General features: G+C 47.9%; 1 protein-coding gene across 5 annotated transcripts in view; it reads right to left on the bottom strand.

Moving 5' to 3' along the window:
- CCDC152 (coiled-coil domain containing 152) overlaps nt 1-22,232 on the bottom strand; it is a 273,215-nt gene that overhangs the window by 212,972 nt on the left and 38,011 nt on the right. The window contains exon 1 of one of the 5 annotated variants that reach the window (XM_063961598.1): nt 8,686-8,835. The exons of the other annotated variants lie outside the window; for them this stretch is intronic. Within the exon in view, the coding sequence (XP_063817668.1) occupies nt 8,686-8,805 (120 nt within the window). The 5' untranslated portion in view covers nt 8,806-8,835. Of the gene's footprint in view, nt 1-8,685; nt 8,836-22,232 lie in introns of those variants that run through there. 5 annotated transcript variants of the gene reach the window in all.

Here is a 22,232-nt window from a genome sequence, read left to right as displayed (position 1 = left end):
TTTTATAACAAAAAATTTGTTTTTATGATTTTTTATTATCTCTATTTATTTTGCTGTTGCACCTTCATCGATCTTGTTTGAGTAATTAGCGTCTAGATATGTTTCAAATACAGGAAAAAAGTTTTTATTAGTAAAAGATAGTGTGATTAATTGAACTATATCGAGCAGAAATAGATGTAAGAAAATTTGTTAATTACAAACACTGAGTGTTAGGACAAACTGAGATCCTATGTGGTATAATTAACTTAGATTATTTCCACTATCCCTGAATTATTTCTATCTCTGGTTTAGAGAGGGTTAAGGTCTTAGTACCCTCTTCTTTCTGTTTCTTCTTTATTGCTTCAATTAAAGTTAAATCAGTCTAAAAACATGAATTATCTCTTTATTTCATGATTTGAAGATATAATATCATTGACTCAATGTTTCTCTAACTATCTATTCGTTACAGATAAGGAATATTGACCTTAAATACGTCTATTTTAAGCCGTATGATCACTAATACTATTAAATGTTTCTCTGAATACTAATTGACACACCAGATTTTATTTGAGTAATCAGTTAGGTATAAATGACACAGCTCTCAACAGGAAGGTATTCGTCTTGAGGAAGTCTCCGGTTGCTAGGAGACGAAACGCGTTGACGCCCCTTTCACATTTGAGTTCATTTCAGTGGACATTGTTGCAGCACGGATCAGCTCTCTATCCTCACGGTTCCCGCACTCCGCTGTTTATACATACTGCAGCCGACCAGCTTCTTTCAGCCAAACCTCCGCTGTGAGGTACAAGTATTACAGCCACTTGCAGCACAGTTGTTCCTGGACACCGCTGCCGTTAGCCAGACGTCTACAGACCTCCGCTGTGTGGCTGATACAGCGCCGATTGCTGCTTCATTGTTACTTACCGCTGCCGCCAGCCAAGCTGATGACGTCCTCCGCAGCGAGGCTTTGAATACAGCATTACCTTGCAAATCACTGACGGCTTTTTTAACAGAGATTCTAGATCACCAGCGGGTCTGGTTTGCATTTGTTATAGAGGCAAAAATCAAATCACTACCCTTCATCACGAGCAGTTGCACACAGGACCCTGTAGCAAAATTCAGAAACCAGCACGGGGGTAACTATTACTGTTTGCATGCCTCAAATAACATATTAATAACAGTGATCGCGCTAATACCAAAAAAAAGTGGGTCCCAGGGACCCCTCACTTTCAAAAATTGGGGTCCTACCGGTCCTTTTCTGGGTCCCATCGAAATGAAGGTTCTTATTAATCTTAATCTTATTTGGACACTACAAAAGTGTTGCAAGGTGGAGGGATGGGGTGATAGTGCTGCTGGGCTGTGTAGCATGCAGGACACCCTGCACCAGAGCTGTATCTAGACATTTTGGTGCCCTTAGGTAGAAAGTGAATTGGTGTTCCACCTTACCAGATCGTAAAGTAGAGGCAGTGGCTTCATGGGGAAGGGGCGTGACCACATAATAGTGCCAATTAACATTACATCACACAGTAGTGCCGCTTATACAGATTGCACCAGGTAGAACCTCCTATACACACTGCGCCAGGTAGAGCACGTTATACATATTGCACCAGGTACAGCTCGCTATACACTTTGCTCCAAGTAGAGCACATTATACACATTGCACCAGGTAGAGCCCTTTATACACATTGCGCCAGGCAGAGCCCGTTATACACATTACGCCAGGTAGAGCACTTTATACACATTGTGCACGTTAGAGCGCATTATTATACACATTGCACCCAGTAGAGCACGTTATATACATTGCACCAGGTAGCAGTGGCGTAAGTTCGTCCTAGACGCCCGGAGGCAATATAAATACAGGTGCCCCCCTATATAGAGGCAAAAAAATAAAATTATATATATATATATATATATATATATATATATATATATATATATATATATATATATATATATATATATACATACATACACACACACCACACCAATATTGATCCTGCAGGCTATATATATATTTTTATATATATATATATATATATCCTGCCATTCTTTGCAAGCATAATGGCGTATGCATGAAGAAATTTCCAAAGGACAGCTCTTGCGGTGAGAGCTATTCTTTGCCATGATACAGTAGAACTTCCCGGTGTATGATCCGGAGTCCTATCTGTGCATGCGTGGGCTGATGCGCCCCACTGGGGGGTGCTGGGAGGGGTCCAATGGGAAATGTGATAGAAGCCCATCTAAAGATGGTGTTGCCCACCGCATCCAAGCCCTGGGGTCTAGGCTTGGTGGATAAGTAGTAAGCCGCCAAACCTATGAAAACTGCATTTTTGGAGGTTTGGCTGCATTTTTAACCTTGTGCTAATGATACATCCCAGCAGACCAGTGCCAGTTTAGGGTCCACATGGGCCTGGAGCTGAAAGTGAGTCTATTATGTGACCGATACTGCGGGAGGGGAGGCAATCATTTTGCTGGCTGTCGGGATTCCTAGCGGTCAGGATACCGACACCAGAATACCGTCTCACAGGTTTTATTCCCATTCGTGGGTGTCCACAACACCAATAGAGTGGGATGGGAACCACCGAGACCACTGAGTTGCGAGCGCAACAAGCAAGGGCCTTCATTGCGCACGCCCCTTGCCAGCATTCTGACGGACGGGATGCTGCTGTCAGGATGCTGACAGACGGCATCCCGTCTGTCGGTAAAACATATGTATTCCCTGCGGGAGGACAATTAATTATGGGAGGAAGATGGGGAGGGATGGTCGCGGGCGGGCAGAAGGACTTGGCAAATGGGGGGGGGGGGGGGCAGATGGAGTAACAGAGGTCTGGAGGACGGGATGAGGCAGAATGGGGGTCATTGTATATATGACAAAAATGCAGATTCATTAAACGGGCATTGAAACGTTGCACTACTTCAATTGGTGTCAGTGTGCAATCATTGGAGTGCCACACCACCTCTATTTTGCTAAACTACTTTGCTGTGAGGGCACCCAATGTATTAGTCTATTATGTGGCTGTGCCAGACCCCTACCTCTATCTATATATACAAACATACATACAGTATACTGGCAGTGCACTTATACAGGGAGAAAGGGAGCATAGATGGATACCTTGTGTAGTGAAAGAAGGCTCTTCTCTCCTCCCCAATTACCGGAGGCAGAGCGCAATTAGGAAGTGGAATCCAAGGCAAGCGTGGTACCAGCTCTTAAACACCGCCTCGCACGTGTGTCCATCAATCCCGTCCCCCCCTTCCCCACAGCAGCGGGGCAACGGTAGCAGCAGCTCCTCTTCTACCTCCCACAGCAGGCGCGCACCAGCGTACTCTCCTGGGATTTGCGCTGTGGTGGCGGCTTACAGGAATGAGTCAGTTCAGTGACGTAACTAGAAATTTTTCTCCCCCAAGCCAAAAAATTATTTGCCCCCCCCCCTCCATAATTGGCAGTATAGAGTGTGTGGCTTCGTTGGGATGGGCGTGGCTTACCATAAAGGGGCGTGACATTGCAGGAAAAGACTGCGTTATACCCCAGTTTTCCAACCTGCACGCCCAGACGGGAAAGAAAAATAATCCTGATTCATGCCCCTTACATTATTTGTAATTTTTCCTCCTTATAGTAATGCCCAGTATACATTATGCCACATACTGCAGTGGCCCTTAGACATTATGCCACACACAATAATGCACATGACACAATATGCACACACCATAATGCCCACGACACATTATGCCACACACCGTAATGCCCCCGACACATTATGCCACACACCGTAATGCCCCCGACACATTATGACAGGAATCGCAATGCCCGTTATACATTATGCTACACACTGCAATGCCCCTGATACATTATACCACACACCGTAATGCCTGTGACACATTATGACAGGAATCACAATGCCCATTATACATTATGCTACACACTGCAATGCCCTTGATACATTATAGCACATACAATGTCTTTGACACAGTATAACACACACCACAATGAGCCTGAGACATTATACCACATATCACAATGCCCGCGATATAGTATACCATACACCGTAATGCCCGACACATTATGACACACACCGCAATGTCCGTGATACATTATGCCACACACTGTAATGCCCATTACACATTAAGTTCTACAGTAAGGCTTCTAATTACTTTTAAATTACCTGCTCGTTGCCAGGGGTTTCATGCTCTTGGTTCCATGCACGGTGCCAGGGGTTTTCATGCTCAGGGTGTCATGCTCGTTGCCAGGGGTTTCATGCACTGGGTGTCATGTTCGTTGCCAGCGGGTTCATGCTCTTGGTTCCATGCACGGTGCCAGGGGTTTTCATGCTCAGGGTGTCATGCTCGTTGCCAGGGGGTTCATGCACTGGGTGTCATGCTCGTTGCTAGGGGGTAGTGCTTGTTGCTAGGGCCGTGCTTCCAGTGCCACATATGCCCCCAGTGCCAGATATTCCCCCACAGTGTCAGGTATATGCCTCCAGTGCCAGGTACATGCCCCCAGTGCCAAATATACCCCCCCCCCCCAGTGCCACATATGCCCCCTCAGTGCCTGCTCCCCCCAGTGCCAAATATTCCACCACAGTGCCACATATGCCCCCTCAGTGCCTACTCCCCCACAGTGCCAGCTATATGCCCCCAGTGCCTGATATTCCTCCACAGTGCCAGGCATATGCCCCCACAGGGCCAGATATTCCCCCACAGGGCCAGGTATATGCCCCCAGTGCCAGATCTTCCCCCACAGTGCCAGGTGTATGCCCCCAGTGCCAGATATTCCCCCACAGTGCCAGGTATATGCCCCCAGTGCCAGATATTCCCCCACAGGGCCAGGTATATGCACCCAGTGCCAGGTATATGCCCCCAGTGCCAGATATTCCCCCACAGGGCCAGGTATATGCCCCCAGTGCCAGATCTTCCCCCACAGTGCCAGGTATATGCCCCCAGTGCCAAATATATCCCTCTCCCCAGTGCCACATATGCCCCCCGTCCCAGTGCCAGGTATATGCCCCCCAGTGCCAGGTATATGCCCCCCAGTGCCAGGTCTTCCCCCACAGTGCCATGTATATGCCCCCCAGTGCCAGGTATATGCCCCCCAGTGCCAGGTATATGCCCCCCAGTGCCAGGTCTCCCCCCCCCTCGTGCCAGGTATATACCCCCCAGTGCCAGGTATATGCCCCCCAGTGCCAGGTCTTCCCCCACAGTGCTATGTATATGTCCCCCAGTGCCAGGTATATGCCCCCCAGTGCCAGGTCTTTCCCCCCCCCCCCCCTCGTGCCAGGTATATGCCCCCCAGTGCCAGGTATATGCCCCCAGTGCCTGCCCCCCCCCCTTGTGTTGAAGGGACATGGAGTGCATAGAGCGTTTCTCCTGTGTCCCTCCCTGGCTCTCTCCCCCGGCTGGTCTAATACAGGAAGTGCCGGTTCGTGAGCCAATCAGAGCTCACGAACGGCACTTCCTGTATTAGACCGCCGGGGGAGAGAGCCAGGAAGGGACACAGGAGAGACGCTCTATGCGCTCCGTGTCCCTCCAACACAGCAGGGAGGGAGACCGCAGATTGACATGCGGACGCTCGTCCGCATGTCAATCTGTGTAAAGTCAGTGGCGCCACTGCGAGGCGCCCTCTGCAGGTCAGGAGCCCGGCGGCAGCCGACTCCGCTGCCTCCCGGACTTCCGCCCCTGCCAGGTAGAGCACGTCATATACATTGCACCAGGTAGAGCACATATAAACATTGCACCAGGTAGAACACTTAAGACACATTGCACCAAGTAAATCAAATATAAACATTGCACCAGGTAGAGCACGTTATACACAATGCGACCGGTAGAGCACGTTATACACAATGCACCAGGTAGAGCACGTTACACACACTGCACCAGTTAGAGCACATTACACACACTGCACCAGGTAGAGCACGTTACACACACTGTACCAGGTAGAGCTCGTTACACACATTGCGCCAGGTAGAGCACGTTACACATTGCGCCAGGCAGAGCACGTTACACACATTGCGCCAGGCAGAGCACGTTATACACAATGCGCCAGGCAGAGCACGTTACACACATTGTGCCAGGCAGAGCACGTTACACACATTGTGCCAGGCAGAGCACGTTACACACATTGTGCCAGGCAGAGCACGTTATACACATTGCGCCAGGCAGAGCAAGTTATACACATTGCGCCAGGTAGAGCGCCGAGACACATTGCACCAGGTAGAGCGCTGAGACACATTGCACCAGGTAGAGCGCCGAGACACATTGCACCAGGTAGAGCGCCGAGACACATTGCACCAGGTAGAGCGCCGAGACACATTGCATCATACCCCGGGCACACACACAGCAGCTACCCACTACACACACACACACACAGCATCTGTCCACCTTATACCCCGGACGCACACACAGCATCTGCCCACCTTATACCCCGGACGCACACACACAGCATCTGCCCACCTTATACTCCGGACGCGCGCGCGCACACACAAACACACACACACACACCACACACAGCATCTACCCACCTTATACCCCGGACGCACACACACACACACACACACACACACACACACACACACAGCATCTGCCCACCTTATACTCCGGACGCACACACACACACACAGCATCTGCCCACCTTATACCCCGGACGCACACACACACAGCATCTGCCCACCTTATACTCCAGACGCGCGCACACACACACACACACACACACAGCATCTGCCCACCTTATACTCTGGACGCACACACACACACACACAGCATCTGCCCACCTTATACCCCGGACGCGCACGCACACACACACACACACACACACACACACACAGCATCTGCCCACCTTATACCCCGGACGCACACACACACAGCATCTGCCCACCTTATACCCCGGACGCACACACACAGCATCTGCCCACCTTATACCCCGGACGCACACACACACAGCATCTGCCCACCTTATACTCCGGACGCACACACACACACAGCATCTGCCCACCTTATACTCCGGACGCACGCACACACACCATCTGCCCACCTTTTACCCCGGACGCACACACATCATCTGCCCACCTTTTACCCCGGACGCACACGGACGCGCACACACACACACACACCGCATCTGCCCACCTTATACTCCGGACGCACACACACACACACACACACACACAGCATCTGCCCACCTTATACTCCAGACGCGCACACACACACACACACACACACACACACACACCATCTGCCCACCTTATACCCCGGACGCACACACACAGCATCTGCCCACCTTATACCCCGGACGCACACACACACACACAGCATCTGCCCACCTTATACTCCAGACGCACACACACACACACACACACACACACACACACACACACACACAGCATCTGCCCACCTTATACTCTGGACGCACACACACACACAGCATCTGCCCACCTTATACCCCGGACGCGCACACACACACACACACACACACACACACAGCATCTGCCCACCTTATACCCCGGACGCACACACACACACACAGCATCTGTCCACCTTATACTCCCGACACACACACACACACACACACCATCTGCCCACCTTTTACCCCGGACGCACACACAGCATCTGCCCACCTTATACCCCGGACGCACACACACACACAGCATCTGTCCACCTTATACTCCGGACACACACACACACACACACACACACACACCATCTGCCCACCTTTTACCCCGGACGCACACACAGCATCTGCCCACCTTATACCCCGGACGCACACACACACACAGCATCTGTCCACCTTATACTCCGGACACACACACACACACACACACACACACACCATCTGCCCACCTTTTACCCCGGACGCACACACAGCATCTGCCCACCTTATACCCCGGACGCACACACACACACACACACAGCATCTGCCCACCTTATACCCCGGACGCACATACACACACACACACACACACACACACACAGCATCTGCCCACCTTATACTCCGGACGCACGCACACACACACACATACAGCATCTGCCCACATTATACTCTGGACGCACACACACACACAGCATCTGCCCACCTTATACCCCGGACGCACACACACACACACACACACACACAGCATCTGCCCACCTTATACCCCGGACGTGCGCGCACACACACACACACAGCATCTGCCCACCTTATACCCCGGACGCGCACACACACACACACACACACAGCATCTGCCCACCTTATACCCCGGACGCACACACACACTCAGCAGCTGACCACCTCATACTCCAGGCGCGCGCACACACACACACACACACACACACACACACATCTGCCCACCTCATAATCCACCCCCCTTTTATACCCCGTGCACACACCCATTTGCCCCCCAACCCCCATACAACCAGGACACACAAGCAGTAATTTAACCTTCTCTCCTTATACCCCGTGCACACCCCCAGCAATTGCACCCCCCCCCCCCCTCCCAGACAACTCGGACACACAAGCAGTGATTGACCATCTCCCCTTGTACCCCAGGCACACACACACTAACTGGCCCCCTGCAACAGTGCAAGCACCTCCTCGCTGGCAGAGCCCACATGGCAGGCACGGCGAGAGCCGGCAGCCAGAAGTCCGTTTACAGCAGCGCGGAGACCGGGATGGCGGGAGATGTACACCGCACACACACACGCTGGCCGGCGCTCAGAGCGGCTGTCAGGAGCGGCGGGGAAACTGACCTGCAGTGAAGCGGTGCGCTCAGTCCATGAGCACGGGCGCCGGAGCGGAGGGTTCAGGCAACAGCAAGTCTGTGATGAATCGGCGCCTCCGCGGTGCTCACCTTCTCCCGTCACAGGCATCAATCACTGACTTAACAGGAAGTGATTGGCTGCTGCAGCAGAGCGCGTCCCCGGGTACTCGCCCATTTCAGAAAAGTGAGTCACCTTCCCTCAAAATCGGGTAAAATACGCGCTATAGCGCGTTTTTGCGATCACTGAATAACTGTGGAGCTATCTGTGGAAATTATTCATAATATCACACTGGGACGCCAGTGTTAAAACTAACAATTATTCAATTTAGAGAGAGCTTTTTCCCTGTTTGAAATTTTTAACTCAGTTCCATTACATGTTGTCTTAACTAGCATGTTCTGAGAGATAGTTACATTATTACTATCTATTGTGCATTTAAGAAGTTGCAACCTCTGTTTATTTTAATCTGCTACATATGTATTAGCTGCTTGTTTATTTGTGTGTCTTTTTCAAACATTAACATTGATAAAACAACCTTTTTTTTTTTAATTGAATTTCATTGAGTCAATTATTCTCCTTGCTAGACTGCACTTAAAAAATTAATTAATTAATTAATTAATTAATTAATTTATAGTGATTCTTGGAGCGCAGAGCATTCCTCCCTCTTACCCTTGATTACTCAGCTCGGCTTGTCCGATCTTGACGTGTAGTTCACAGTAGCCTCTGCATTGGATATCAAGCCCGTTACTGGCCATCAGCTGCAGCCATGATGGGAGAGGAGGGATCATGTCTGTCGTGCCCCACTGCTGGTAGTAAGCCCCTGCCTGGATGGTGGTCACTTGTGATCCTGTGTCGAGCATGGCTAGTACAGGGGTTCCATTAATCCAAAGGGTGATGACAGGGAACCGGCCCACATATTTGGGACACCAATCTTCTGGGGTTGGACCTACAGTGTTGGTTCTTCCCAAGTGGTGGTCCCTGGCCTTGGGAAGTTGTCGTTTAACGGCTCCAACAGCCGGCAATTCCGTTCTACATGGCCACTTCGGTTACATCTTCGGCATATAGGTCGGCATAATGAGTCAAATTGGTCGGTATCTCTTCTACCTTTTCCTGAAGGGGGTTCCCACCGATCGTTTTGTCCTTCCCTCCAGCCTGCCCTCCAATTCATTCCTTTCTGGAGGTGCCCGTCTCTTTAACCTCTGTAGCTCCCGACTCATGGTATCCATTCCTACGGATAATTCTATTTGACCTTTCAGGTCATTCACTGAATCGGTTTGGGAATTCTGTCCCATCTGTACGACTGCTCGTCTTGATTCATAGACCTCTTGCGTCGGCTTTTGGAGGTCTTCATCATCCTTCTTCTCTTGGTAACCTGGCATCTCTGGGAAGTGAGCTTTATTGGGCCGGGGTGGGCCAATCATTTTAATAGTAGCCTCCTTGAAATATAGGAACGAATCTCTAGGGAGTTGGAGCCTCAATAACCGCAGTTGGGCGCCGATTCCTTCTCCGCTTGCGCCTTCCATGAACTGGTTGACCAGCGTCTTATCCTTCTCTTTCACTTCCGAGGGGTCCATCTCTTGTATTTTTCTCAGCGCCTCTTGTAAGCTCAGGGCAAAATCTCGTAGTGACTCCCCGGGGCGTTGCTTTCTGGCATAGAAGTTGGATTTTAATTCTGCCAACGTGCTTGTGTCGAATATTGTCGCTAAACGCTGGAATATTTGGTCTACATCTGTTTCTCGGTGTCCGGCCACGATAATACCTCTCTTAGAGCTGTTTTTTAGTTGGCCAATCAATATTTCAACTTGTTGTTGGTTAGCCAGGGGATAGAGCTTATACATAGACTGTAACTTGTTCTTGAATACTGTCCATGAACTTGAGTCTTCCTTGTTCTTATCTCCTCAGTATGTAGGGAGCCATGGTGCTCCAAAGTAATATGGGAGTGTAATAGGATTCACATTGGCCATTGTTGGTGCTGTGGTTGTTCTTGTTCCCGACGTACTCGGCTGTGGCGTTGCCGGCGTCTCTTTGTTTTGGTCTGTCACGGACATGTTCTGTTCCCCCGTTCATGATCCTGTTTGTAGGATGCCAATTTCAACTTGTGGTACCCTCAGGTAACCCCTTGGTAGCAATAATCTTACCGAAATACAATGGTGTGTTGTTACCTCTATTTTCTTCACAGAGAGGTCTGGGAATGTGAGTGACCCTTTTCTTACATATGAGAGACAACATTCACTAATAACATGCGTTTATTTGGTGCAGGATTTGGTGCATGATTCATCAAAGATAGGCAATCACAATGATAATAAAATATGACACATTTGATTACAACTTAGACAACCCTTTGAACCTGGATCTGTCTGATACTAAGCTGCTTAAAACTCACTCCTTTCTGATTTGATAATCACTTTTCTATTACTGATTAACTATTATTTCGTGCAAATTAACTCTCAGCACGATCACTCAGGGATCACTATAAAATTGCTTCACCATTGGGCCTTAATACAAGTGCCAATTATACTCTGCAGAGTTAGGGTTAGACCTGTTCAACTCTCTGACTTTTCCCCGAACCCACCAGTTCAATTAGTTTAATATCTTAGGAAGAATAATCGTTAAACACAGCATCAGTTAATTACCTCAATCAAATCTCAATTACTGTATAACTGTTAATATCGGGTACCCGAACAACACATAAAATCATATATATATATATATATATATATATATATATATGTACTGTATATGTATGCCCCACTTTGTAACTTGCACCTGTGCAGAGGGTTTTAGAGCTTCAGTCTGTTGCTTGACCTTGCTTCCTTTATGACACTCAAGTACTGACGGTGGCAGTTTAAGATGTCGCCAAGCGCAATAATATGGGCAGTATCCAGTGTGGGCCCAAACAATGTCACTGACCGTAATGTAATTCTCAGTTTGTGTGGCCTCTGTAGAATTCCCTCTGAAGGGGTATAGTTCTGTCACTGTATTACCAATGTGATTTAAACAACTGCGATTCTTCAGTCACTAATGACCAGAGTCTCTTTGACTATAAATGTGTCCTGCCAATTTTGGGGTCCACCGTAGCACAGGTAATTTAATTGTTGTGTTATGCCACTGTAAAGACTAATCAAGGGGCTTTGTACTCATGCACAGTCACTTTATTATACTGCAGTGTCATAGGTTTTATCCCAGGCTTTCCGTTGCTCCACAGGCTAGGCAAGAACTGCAGTCTTTTCTACTGCCCCACTGCACTGTGCTGTGTACCTCACACCTCAGTGTCTAGGTTTGCCGTGCTGCGTACCTCACACTTCAGTGTCTAGGTTTGCCAGATTCACGTGTCCCACGAATGTAGCGATGATCTGTTACGCAGGGACCGCTTCACATCAGCACCGCTTATCAGATGGTGACACGCCGCGCTGCCCGTGTCTCCTCTGCTTCGGTCAGCATCATTCGGATACTCAGTGGCATGAACACACTGCTCCGCTTCTCTTCTCTCTGTTGTGGAGCTGCACTATACCACAGCATGTAGAATACTCTCTGCCAGGATGACACTGCTTCAGCTCCGTCAGGTACAGTCTCACTCTGAGCAGGCTCCTCTGGTGTCTGACGTCACATCCCCTCTCTGCAGCTTATATCATCTCTCCTTTTTACCGCTCTCCTCTCAGGCACACACAGATTCTCCTGGGTCTCAACACCCTCCAGGTTGCTTTCGTTCTGCACAGCCTCGGTTGCCTAGCGCCCAGACTGTCATTGTAGAATCCCAGACTGTCACAGTTCATCAAGTTCACAAGTGACACAATTAGGCCACAGCCTGTAACCCTTTCCTATATTTCCATAAAAGGGGTATCCCTCAGGATCAGGATGCCACATGTACATAAGTATTCACAGCCTTTGCCATAAAGCTCAAAATTGAGCTCAGGTGCATCCTGTTTCCACTGATTACCCTTCAGATGTTCCTACAGCTTTATTGGAGTTCACCTGTGGTAAATTTAGTTGATTGGACATGATTTGGAAAGGCACACACCTGTCTATATAAGGTCCCACACTTGACAGTACATGTCTGAGCACAAACCAAGCATGAAGTCAAAGGAATTGTCTGTATGCCTCCGAGACAGGAGGGGAAGGGTACAGAAAAATATCTGCTGCTTTAAAGGGCCCAATGAGCACAATGGCCTCTATCATCCATAAATGGAAGAAGCTCGGAACCACCAGGACTCTTCCTAGAGCTGGCCAGCCGTCTAAACTGAGCGATCGGGGGAGAAGGGCACAAGTCAGGGAGGTGACCAAGAACCTGATGGTCACTCTGTCAGAGCTACAGTATTCCTCTGTGGAGAGAAGGAAACCTTCCAGAAACACAACTATCTCTGCAGCAATACACCAATCAGATCAGTATGGTAGAGTGACCAGACGAAAGCCACTCCTTAGTAAAAAGCACATGGCAGCCCACCTGGAGTTTGCCAAAATGCAACTGAAGGACTCTCAGACCATGATAAACAAAATTCTCTGGTCTGATGAGACAAAGATTGAACTCTATGGCGTGAATGCCAGGCGTCATGTTTGGAGGAAACCAGGCAATACCATCCCTACAGTAAGCGTGGTGGTGTCAGCATCTTGCTGTGGGGATGAATGCAGCAATGTACAGAGACATCCTGGATGAAAACCTGCTCCAGAGCACTCTTGACCTCAAACTGGGGCAACAGTTCATCTTTCAGCAGGACAACGACACTAAGCACCTAAATATTTGAGATATCAAAGGAGTGGCTTCAGGACAACTCTGTGAATGTCCTTGAGTGGCCAAGCCAAAGCCCAGACTTGAATCCGATTGAACATCTCTGGAGAGATCTGAAAATGGCTGTGCGCCGACGCTTCCCATCCAACCTGAAGGAGCTTGAGAGGTGCTGCAAAGAGGAAGGGCCGAAACTGGCCAAAGATAGGTGTGCCAGGCTTGTGGCATCATATTCAAAAAGACTTGAGGCTGTAAATGCTGCCAAAGGTGCATCAACAAAGTATTGAGCAAAGACTGTGAATACAGTACTTATGTACATGTGATTTTTTTATTGTTAATAAATTTGCAAAAATTTGAAAAAATCTCCCAAAAACTTTTTTCACGTTGTCATTATGGGGTATTGTGTGCAGAATTTTGAGGGAAAAAACTAATTTATTCCATTTTGGAATAAGGCTGTAACATAACAAAATGAGGGAAAAGTGAAGCGCTGTGAATACTTTCCAGATGCACTATATATATATATATATATATATATATATAATAGGATTTTAATTACCGGTAAATCCTTTTCTCGTAGTCCGTAGAGGATGCTGGGGTCCACATTAGTACCATGGGGTATAGACGGGTCCCTTGGGAGCCATGGGCACTTTAAGAGTTTAATAGTGTGGGCTGGCTACTCCCTCTATGCCCCTCCTACCAGACTCATTCTAGAAAATGTGCCCGAGGAGACAGACATACTTCGAGAGAAGGAAATACAGAGATAGTGGTGAGATTCACACCAGCTCACACATAACAACTGAAATCCATGCCAACCAGCTTGAAACAAGTCAGCAACAGCTGAACAACAGTACTTAACCAAGTAACAATGCAGTACCAAGGAACAAGGCAGTACTGAACCAAGTAACAACTGCAGTAAAAACGAAGTGCTGGGCGGGCGCCCAGCATCCTCTACGGACTATGAGAAAAGGATTTACTGGTAGGTAATTAAAATCTATTTTCTCTTACATCCTAGAGGATGCTAGGGTCCACATTAGTACCATGGGGATATACCAAAGCTCCCAGTACGGGAGGGAGAGTGCGGAGGCTCCTGCAGAACCAATTGACCAAACTGTAGGTCCTTAGAGGCCAAAGTATCGAACTTGTAGAACTTAGCAAACGTGTTTGACTCTGACCAAGTTGCTGCTCAGCAAAGTTGTAAAGCCGAGACACCCCGGGCAGCCGCCCAGGAAGAACCCACTTTACGAGTAGAGTGGACCTTAACAGATTTTGGACACAGTAAGCCTGCCGTAGAATAAGCATGCTGGATAGTACATCTGATCCACCGAGAAATCGTCTGCTTAGAAACAAGCCACCCAACCTTGTTAGGATCATAAAGGACAAACAGTGTGTCCGACTTTCTGTGACGAGAAGTTCTCTTCACATAAATCTTCAAAGCACTTACAACATCCAAGGATTTTGAAGTAATTGAGGAGTCAGTAGCCACTGGCACCACAATAGGTTGGTTGATATTAAAAGCCGACACAACCTTTGAAAGAAATTGCTGACGCGTCCTGAGTTCAGCTCTATCTTCATGGAAAATCAAGTAGGGGCTCTTGCAGGACAATGCCCCCAATTCCAACACATGTCGAGCAGATGCTAATGCCAACAGTGTGACCGCCTTCCAAGTAAGGAACTTGACATCAACCTCCTGTAAAGGTTCAAACCAATCCGACTGCAGGAACTGCAGCACCACATTAAGATCCCAAGGTGCCATAGGAGGTACAAAAGGAGGCTGGATGTACAGAGCCCCTTTCAAGAAAGTCTGAACCTCAGGGAAGGCAGCCAGTTGTCTCTGGTAGAAAATGGACAAGGTCGAAATCTGGACTTTAATGGAGCCCAGGCGCAGGCCCACATCCACTCCTGCTTGCAGGAAGAGGAGAAACCGTCCAAGTTGAAACTCCACCGCAGGAAACTTCTTGGATTCACACCGAGACACATACTTTTTCCAAATCAGATGGTAATGTTTTGACGTTACTCCTTTCCGAGCCTGAATCAGGATAGGAATAACTTTGTTCGGAATGCCCTTCCGAGCTAAAATCTGGTGTTCAACCTCCATGCTGTCAAACGTAGCCGTGGTAAGTCTTGATAAGCGAACGGCCATTGTTGCAAAAGGTCCTCTCGAAGAGGAAGAGGCCTCTGATCTTCCAGCAGTAACTCCAGAAGATCCGCATAGCAAGTCCGTCTTGGCCAGTCCGGAGCAATGAGGATCGCCTGAACTTTTGTTCTTTTGATTATTTTGAGAATCCTTGGGATGAGTGGAAATGGAGGGAACACATACACCAGTGGTGGCCAACCTGTGGCTCTTGAGACGCATGTGGCTCTTTCTTTATTCAAATGTGGCTCCGACACTCGAGGTCCACAACAGATCCGGAAACCGCTGCACTCCAGCCAGACATGCAGCAGCACTATGGGGACTGACACCTGAGGGAGCCAGATACTAGAGTTGAGACACCCACTGGCAGACAGAGGACAAATAAGGCGCTGCTGCAATAGAAAGAGTTGGGGGACTGTAGTGACACATGAGAGTGGGCTGCAGTGACACAAGGGGGAGCTGACTGGAGTGAGACAGGAGGGTGCTGGCAGGAGTGACACATGGGGGAGCTAATTGGAGTGAGACAGGAGGGTGCTGGCAGGAGTGACACATAGGGGAGCTGGCTGGAGTGACACGGTGCTGGCAGGAGTGAAACATGAGGGAGTTGGCTGGAGTGGCAGGAGGGTGCTGGCAGGAGTGACACATGGGGGAGCTGACTTGAGTGACATAGAAGGGTGCTGGCTGGAGTGACACAGAAGGTTGCTGGCTGTAGTGACACATGGTGCAGCTGAAGTGTATTATGTGAGTCTCTTTTTCAATATATTTTATGTGGATCGGCTTTTCAATTATTTTATGTGGAAGTAGCTTTTTAAATATATTTTATGTTGTATCTGACTTTAAAATGTATTTTATGTGGATCTAGCTTTTTCAATGTCTTTTTTTTTTGTACCAGGGGCGTGGCCTAGCAGGAACAAGGCCACACCCCATTTTTACACATGCAACTTTGGTTTGATGTCGGCTCTTAGATGTACCTAACAAGATTTTTTTGGCTCTTTGTCTCTGACTGGTTGGCCACCCCTGACGTACACTGACTTGAACACCCACAGAGTCACCAGGGTATCCACCGCTACTGCCTGTGGATCCCTCGACCTGGAACAATACCTCTGAAGCTTCTTGTTGAGGCGGGAGGCCATCATGTCTATTTGAGGTATTCCCCAAAGACTTGTCACCTCTGCGAACACCTCTGGTGAGAGGCCCCACTCTCCCCGATGGAGATCGTGTCTGCTGAGGAAATCCGCTTCCCAGTTGTCCACTCCCAGAATGAAGATTGCTGACAGCGCCACTGCGTGCTTTTCCGCCCAGAGGATGATTCTTGTTATCTCTGACATTGCAGCTCTGCTCTTCGTTCCGCCTTGTCGGTTTATGGAGGCCACTGTCGTTACATTGTCCGACTGAACCTGAATGGCCTGATCTTTCAGAAGATGTGCCGCTTGTAGAAGACCATTGTACACGGCTCTTAGTTCCAGAATGTTTATTGGAAGGATGGATTCCAGATTTGACCACCTTCCTTGGAAGTTTTCCCCTTGGGTGACTGCCCCCCAACCTCTGAGACTTGCATCCGTGGTTAGGAGGATCCAATTTTGAATCCCGAACCTGCGGCTCTCTAGAAGGTGAGAGGTTTGCAGCCACAGAGGAGTGATATTCTGGCTTTCGTGACAGACGTATCCTCTTGTGCATGTGAAGATAAGATACCGACCATTTGTCCAGGAGATCCAGTTGGAAAGACCGTGCATGAAATCTTCCGTACTGTAGAGCCTCGTATGAGCAACCATCTTCCCTAGAAGGCGAATGCACTAATGAACCGATACCCGGGCTGGCTTCAGGACATCCTGGACCATTGTTTGTATTACCAACGTTTTCTCCTCTGGCAGAAACACCCTCTGTACTTCCGTGTTGAGGATCATCCCCAGGAAGGACAGTCTCCTTGTCGGCTCCAGGTGCGTCTTTGGAAGGTTCAGGATCCAGCCATGATCCTGGAGTAGTTGAGTTGAGAGAGCAATGCTCTGCAACAGTTTCTCCCTGGAAGACGCTTTTATCAGAAGATCATCCAGATAAGGAATTATGTTCACACCCTGCTTGCGGAGGAGTAGCATCATCTCCGCCATTACCTTGGTGAACACTCTTGGTGCCATGGAGAGGCCAGACGGCAGCACCTGGAACTGATAGTGAGAGTCCAGCAGCGCAAATCTGAGATAAGCCTGGCCAGATCGGGATGTGAAGGTAGGCATCCTTGATATCCAGGGATACCAGGAATTCCCCCTCCTCAAGACCTGAGATCACTGCTCTCAGAGACTCCATCTTGAATTTGAAGTCCCTCAAGTAGGGGTTCAATGACTTTAAGTTTAATATCGGTCTTACCGAACCGTCCGGTTTCGGTACCACAAACAGTTTTGAATAATAACCTTTGTGTTGTAGGTGAGCTGACAATGACATTTGACCTTAGCAATTTTTTAATGGCTTCCTGTAGGATAGCACTTTCTGTCAGCGAAGCTGGCAAGCCCGATTTGAAGAATCTTTGACGTGGGAGTTCTTGAAACTCCAGTCTGTACCCCTGGGTAACAATTAGAGATGAGCGCCTGAAATTTTTCGGGTTTTGTGTTTTGGTTTTGGGTTCGGTTCCGCGGCCGTGTTTTGGGTTCGAACGCGTTTTGGCAAAACCTCACCGAATTATTTTTGTCGGATTCGGGTGTGTTTTGGATTCGGGTGTTTTTTTCCAAAAACACTAAAAAACAGCTTAAATCATAGAATTTGGGGGTCATTTTGATCCCAAAGTATTATTAACCTCAAAAACCATAATTTACACTCATTTTCAGTCTATTCTGAATACCTCACACCTCACAATATTATTTTTAGTCCTAAAATTTGCACCGAGGTCGCTGTGTGAGTAAGATAAGCGACCCTAGTGGCCGACACAAACACCGGGCCCATCTAGGAGTGGCACTGCAGTGTCACGCAGGATGTCCCTTCCAAAAAACCCTCCCCAAACAGCACATGACGCAAAGAAAAAAAGAGGCGCAATGAGGTAGCTGTGTGAGTAAGATTAGCGACCCTAGTGGCCGACACAAACACCGGGCCCATCTAGGAGTGGCATTTTTGTTCTCCATATTTTAATAGGCACAACTAAAAGGCACCTCAGGTAAACAATGGAGATGGATGGATTGGATACTAGTATACAATTATGGACGGGCTGCCGAGTGCCGACACAGAGGTAGCCACAGCCGTGAACTACCGCACTGTACTGTGTCTGCTGCTAATATATAGACTGGTTGATAAAGAGATAGTATACTCGTAACTAGTATGTATGTATAAAGAAAGAAAAAAAAACCACGGTTAGGTGGTATATACAATTATGGACGGGCTGCCGAGTGCCGACACAGAGGTAGCCACAGCCGTGAACTACCGCACTGTACTGTGTCTGCTGCTAATATATAGACTGGTTGATAAAGAGATAGTATACTCGTAACTAGTATGTATGTATAAAGAAAGAAAAAAAAACCACGGTTAGGTCACTGGTATATACAATTATGGACGGGCTGCCGAGTGCCGACACAGAGGTAGCCACAGCCGTGAACTACCGCACTGTACTGTGTCTGCTGCTAATATATAGACTGGTTGATAAAGAGATAGTATACTCGTAACTAGTATGTATGTATAAAGAAAGAAAAAAAAACCACGGTTAGGTCACTGGTATATACAATTATGGACGGGCTGCCGAGTGCCGACACAGAGGTAGCCACAGCCGTGAACTACCGCACTGTACTGTGTCTGCTGCTAATATATAGACTGGTTGATAAAGAGATAGTATACTCGTAACTAGTATGTATGTATAAAGAAAGAAAAAAAACCACGGTTAGGTCACTGGTATATACAATTATGGACGGGCTGCCGAGTGCCGACACAGAGGTAGCCACAGCCGTGAACTACCGCACTGTACTGTGTCTGCTGCTAATATATAGACTGGTTGATAAAGAGATAGTATACTCGTAACTAGTATGTATGTATAAAGAAAGAAAAAAAAACCACGGTTAGGTCACTGGTATATACAATTATGGACGGGCTGCGGAGTGCCGACACAGAGGTAGCCACAGCCGTGAACTACCGCACTGTACTGTGTCTGCTGCTAATATATAGACTGGTTGATAAAGAGATAGTATACTCGTAACTAGTATGTATGTATAAAGAAAGAAAAAAAAACCACGGTTAGGTGGTATATACAATTATGGACGGGCTGCCGAGTGCCGACACAGAGGTAGCCACAGCCGTGAACTACCGCACTGTACTGTGTCTGCTGCTAATATATAGACTGGTTGATAAAGAGATAGTATACTCGTAACTAGTTTGTATGTATAAAGAAAGAAAAAAAAACCACGGTTAGGTCACTGGTATATACAATTATGGACGGGCTGCCGAGTGCCGACACAGAGGTAGCCACAGCCGTGAACTACCGCACTGTACACTGGTTGATAAAGAGATAGTAGTATACTCGTAACAACTAGTATGACGACGGTATAAAGAATGAAAAAAAAAACACGGTTAGGTGGTATATAATACAATTATGGTTGGACGGACTGCCTGCCGAGTGCCGACACAGAGGTAGCCACAGCCGTGAACTACCGCACTGTACACTGGTTGATAAAGAGATAGTAGTATACTCGTAACAACTAGTATGACGACGGTATAAAGAATGAAAAAAAAACCACGGTTAGGTGGTATATAATACAATTATGGTTGGACGGACTGCCTGCCGAGTGCCGACACAGAGGTAGCCACAGCCGTGAACTACCGCACTGTACACTGGTTGATAAAGAGATAGTAGTATACTCGTAACAACTAGTATGACGACGGTATAAAGAACGAAAAAAAAACCACGGTTAGGTGGTATATATTATAATACAATTATGGATGGACGGACTGCCTGCCGAGTTCCGACACAGAGGTAGCCACAGCCGTGAACTACCGCACTGTACACTGGTTGATAAAGAGATAGTAGTATACTCGTAACAACTAGTATGACGACGGTATAAAGAACGAAAAAAAAACCACGGTTAGGTGGTATATATTATAATACAATTATGGATGGACGGACTGCCTGCCGAGTGCCGACACAGAGGTAGCCACAGCCGTGAACTACCGCACTGTACTGTGTCTGCTGCTAATATAGACTGGTTGATAAAGAGATAGTATACAATACTACTAATATACTGGTGGTCAGGCACTGGTCACCACTAGTCACACTGGCAGTGGCACTCCTGCAGCAAAAGTGTGCACTGTTTAATTTTAATATAATATTATTTATCATGTACTCCTGGCTCCTGCTATAACAACCTGCAGTGCTCCCCAGTCTCCCCCACAATTATAAGCTTTATATACAATACATTGATGTGCAGCACACTGGGCTGAGCAGTGCACACAGACTGAGTCACTGTGTGACTGTGTATCGTTTTTTTCAGGCAGAGAACGGATATATTAAATAAAACAAACAACTGCACTGTCTCTGGTGGTCACTGGTCACTGTGGTCGTCAGTCACTAAACTCTGTCTGCACTCTGCACTCTCTTCTAATCTACAGTATCACAGCAATCTCTCTCTCTCTCTCTCTTCTAAATCTAATCTAAATGGAGAGGACGCCAGCCACGTCCTCTCCCTATCAATCTCAATGCACGTGTGAAAATGGCGGCGACGCGCGGCTCCTTATATAGAATCCGAGTCTCGCGAGAATCCGACAGCGTCATGATGACGTTCGGGCGCGCTCGGGTTAACCGAGCAAGGCGGGAAGATCCGAGTCGCTCGGACCCGTGAAAAAAAAAGTGAAGTTCGTGCGGGTTCGGATTCAAAGAAACCGAACCCGCTCATCTCTAGTAACAATATCCTGTACCCAGGGATCTAGGCAAGAGGACACCCAGACGTGACTGACATTTTTTAGTCTTGCTCCCACCTGCCCGATCTCCAGGCTGGGAGGTCCACCATCATGCCAAGGATTTAGAGGAAGCAGAACCAGGTTTCTGTTCCTGGGAACCTATGGGTGCAGGTTTTCGGGATTTCCCCCGACCACATCTAAAGAAAGTGAAGGGGGATTTGGACTTTTTAACTTTAGCGGCCCGAAAGGACTGCATAGCAGACGTAGGATATGAATTCCTAGTCGGTGGTGTGGCAGAGGGAAGAAAAGTTGACTTACCCGCAGTTTCCGTGGAGATCCACGCATCTAACGCTTCCCCAAACAGAGCCTGACCTGTGAATGGTAGGTTCTCCACACTTTTCTTGGATTCCGCATCCGCAGACCATTGGCGTAGCCAGAGTCCTCTGCGTGCCGAGACAGTCATGGACGAAGCTCTCACATTCAGATGTCCAAGGTCTTTTATGGCTTCCACCATGAAATCTGCAGAATCCTGTATGTGACGTAAAAACAATTCAATGTCACTTGTATCCATAGAATCTAACGCCTCTAGTAAAGTGCCTGACCACTTTACTATGGCTTTAGAAATCCATGCACAAGCAATAGTGCGTCCTAAAGCTACGCCATTTGCTGTGTATAAATATTTGAGTGTAGTCTCAATCTTGCGGTCGGCCGGCTCTTTCAAAGCGGTGGACCCAGGGACAGGCAAAACCACCTTCTTAGATAATCTAGAAACAGAAGTGTCTACTATTGGCGGGTTTTCCCACTTTTTCCTATCCTCCTCAGGGAAAGGAA

Source organism: Pseudophryne corroboree, chromosome 1 (assembly GCF_028390025.1).
Source record: "Pseudophryne corroboree isolate aPseCor3 chromosome 1, aPseCor3.hap2, whole genome shotgun sequence".
Classification (NCBI taxonomy): Eukaryota; Metazoa; Chordata; class Amphibia; order Anura; family Myobatrachidae; genus Pseudophryne; species Pseudophryne corroboree.
Note: the sequence above shows the minus strand (reverse complement) of the source record. Positions and strands in the feature narration are given on the sequence as shown.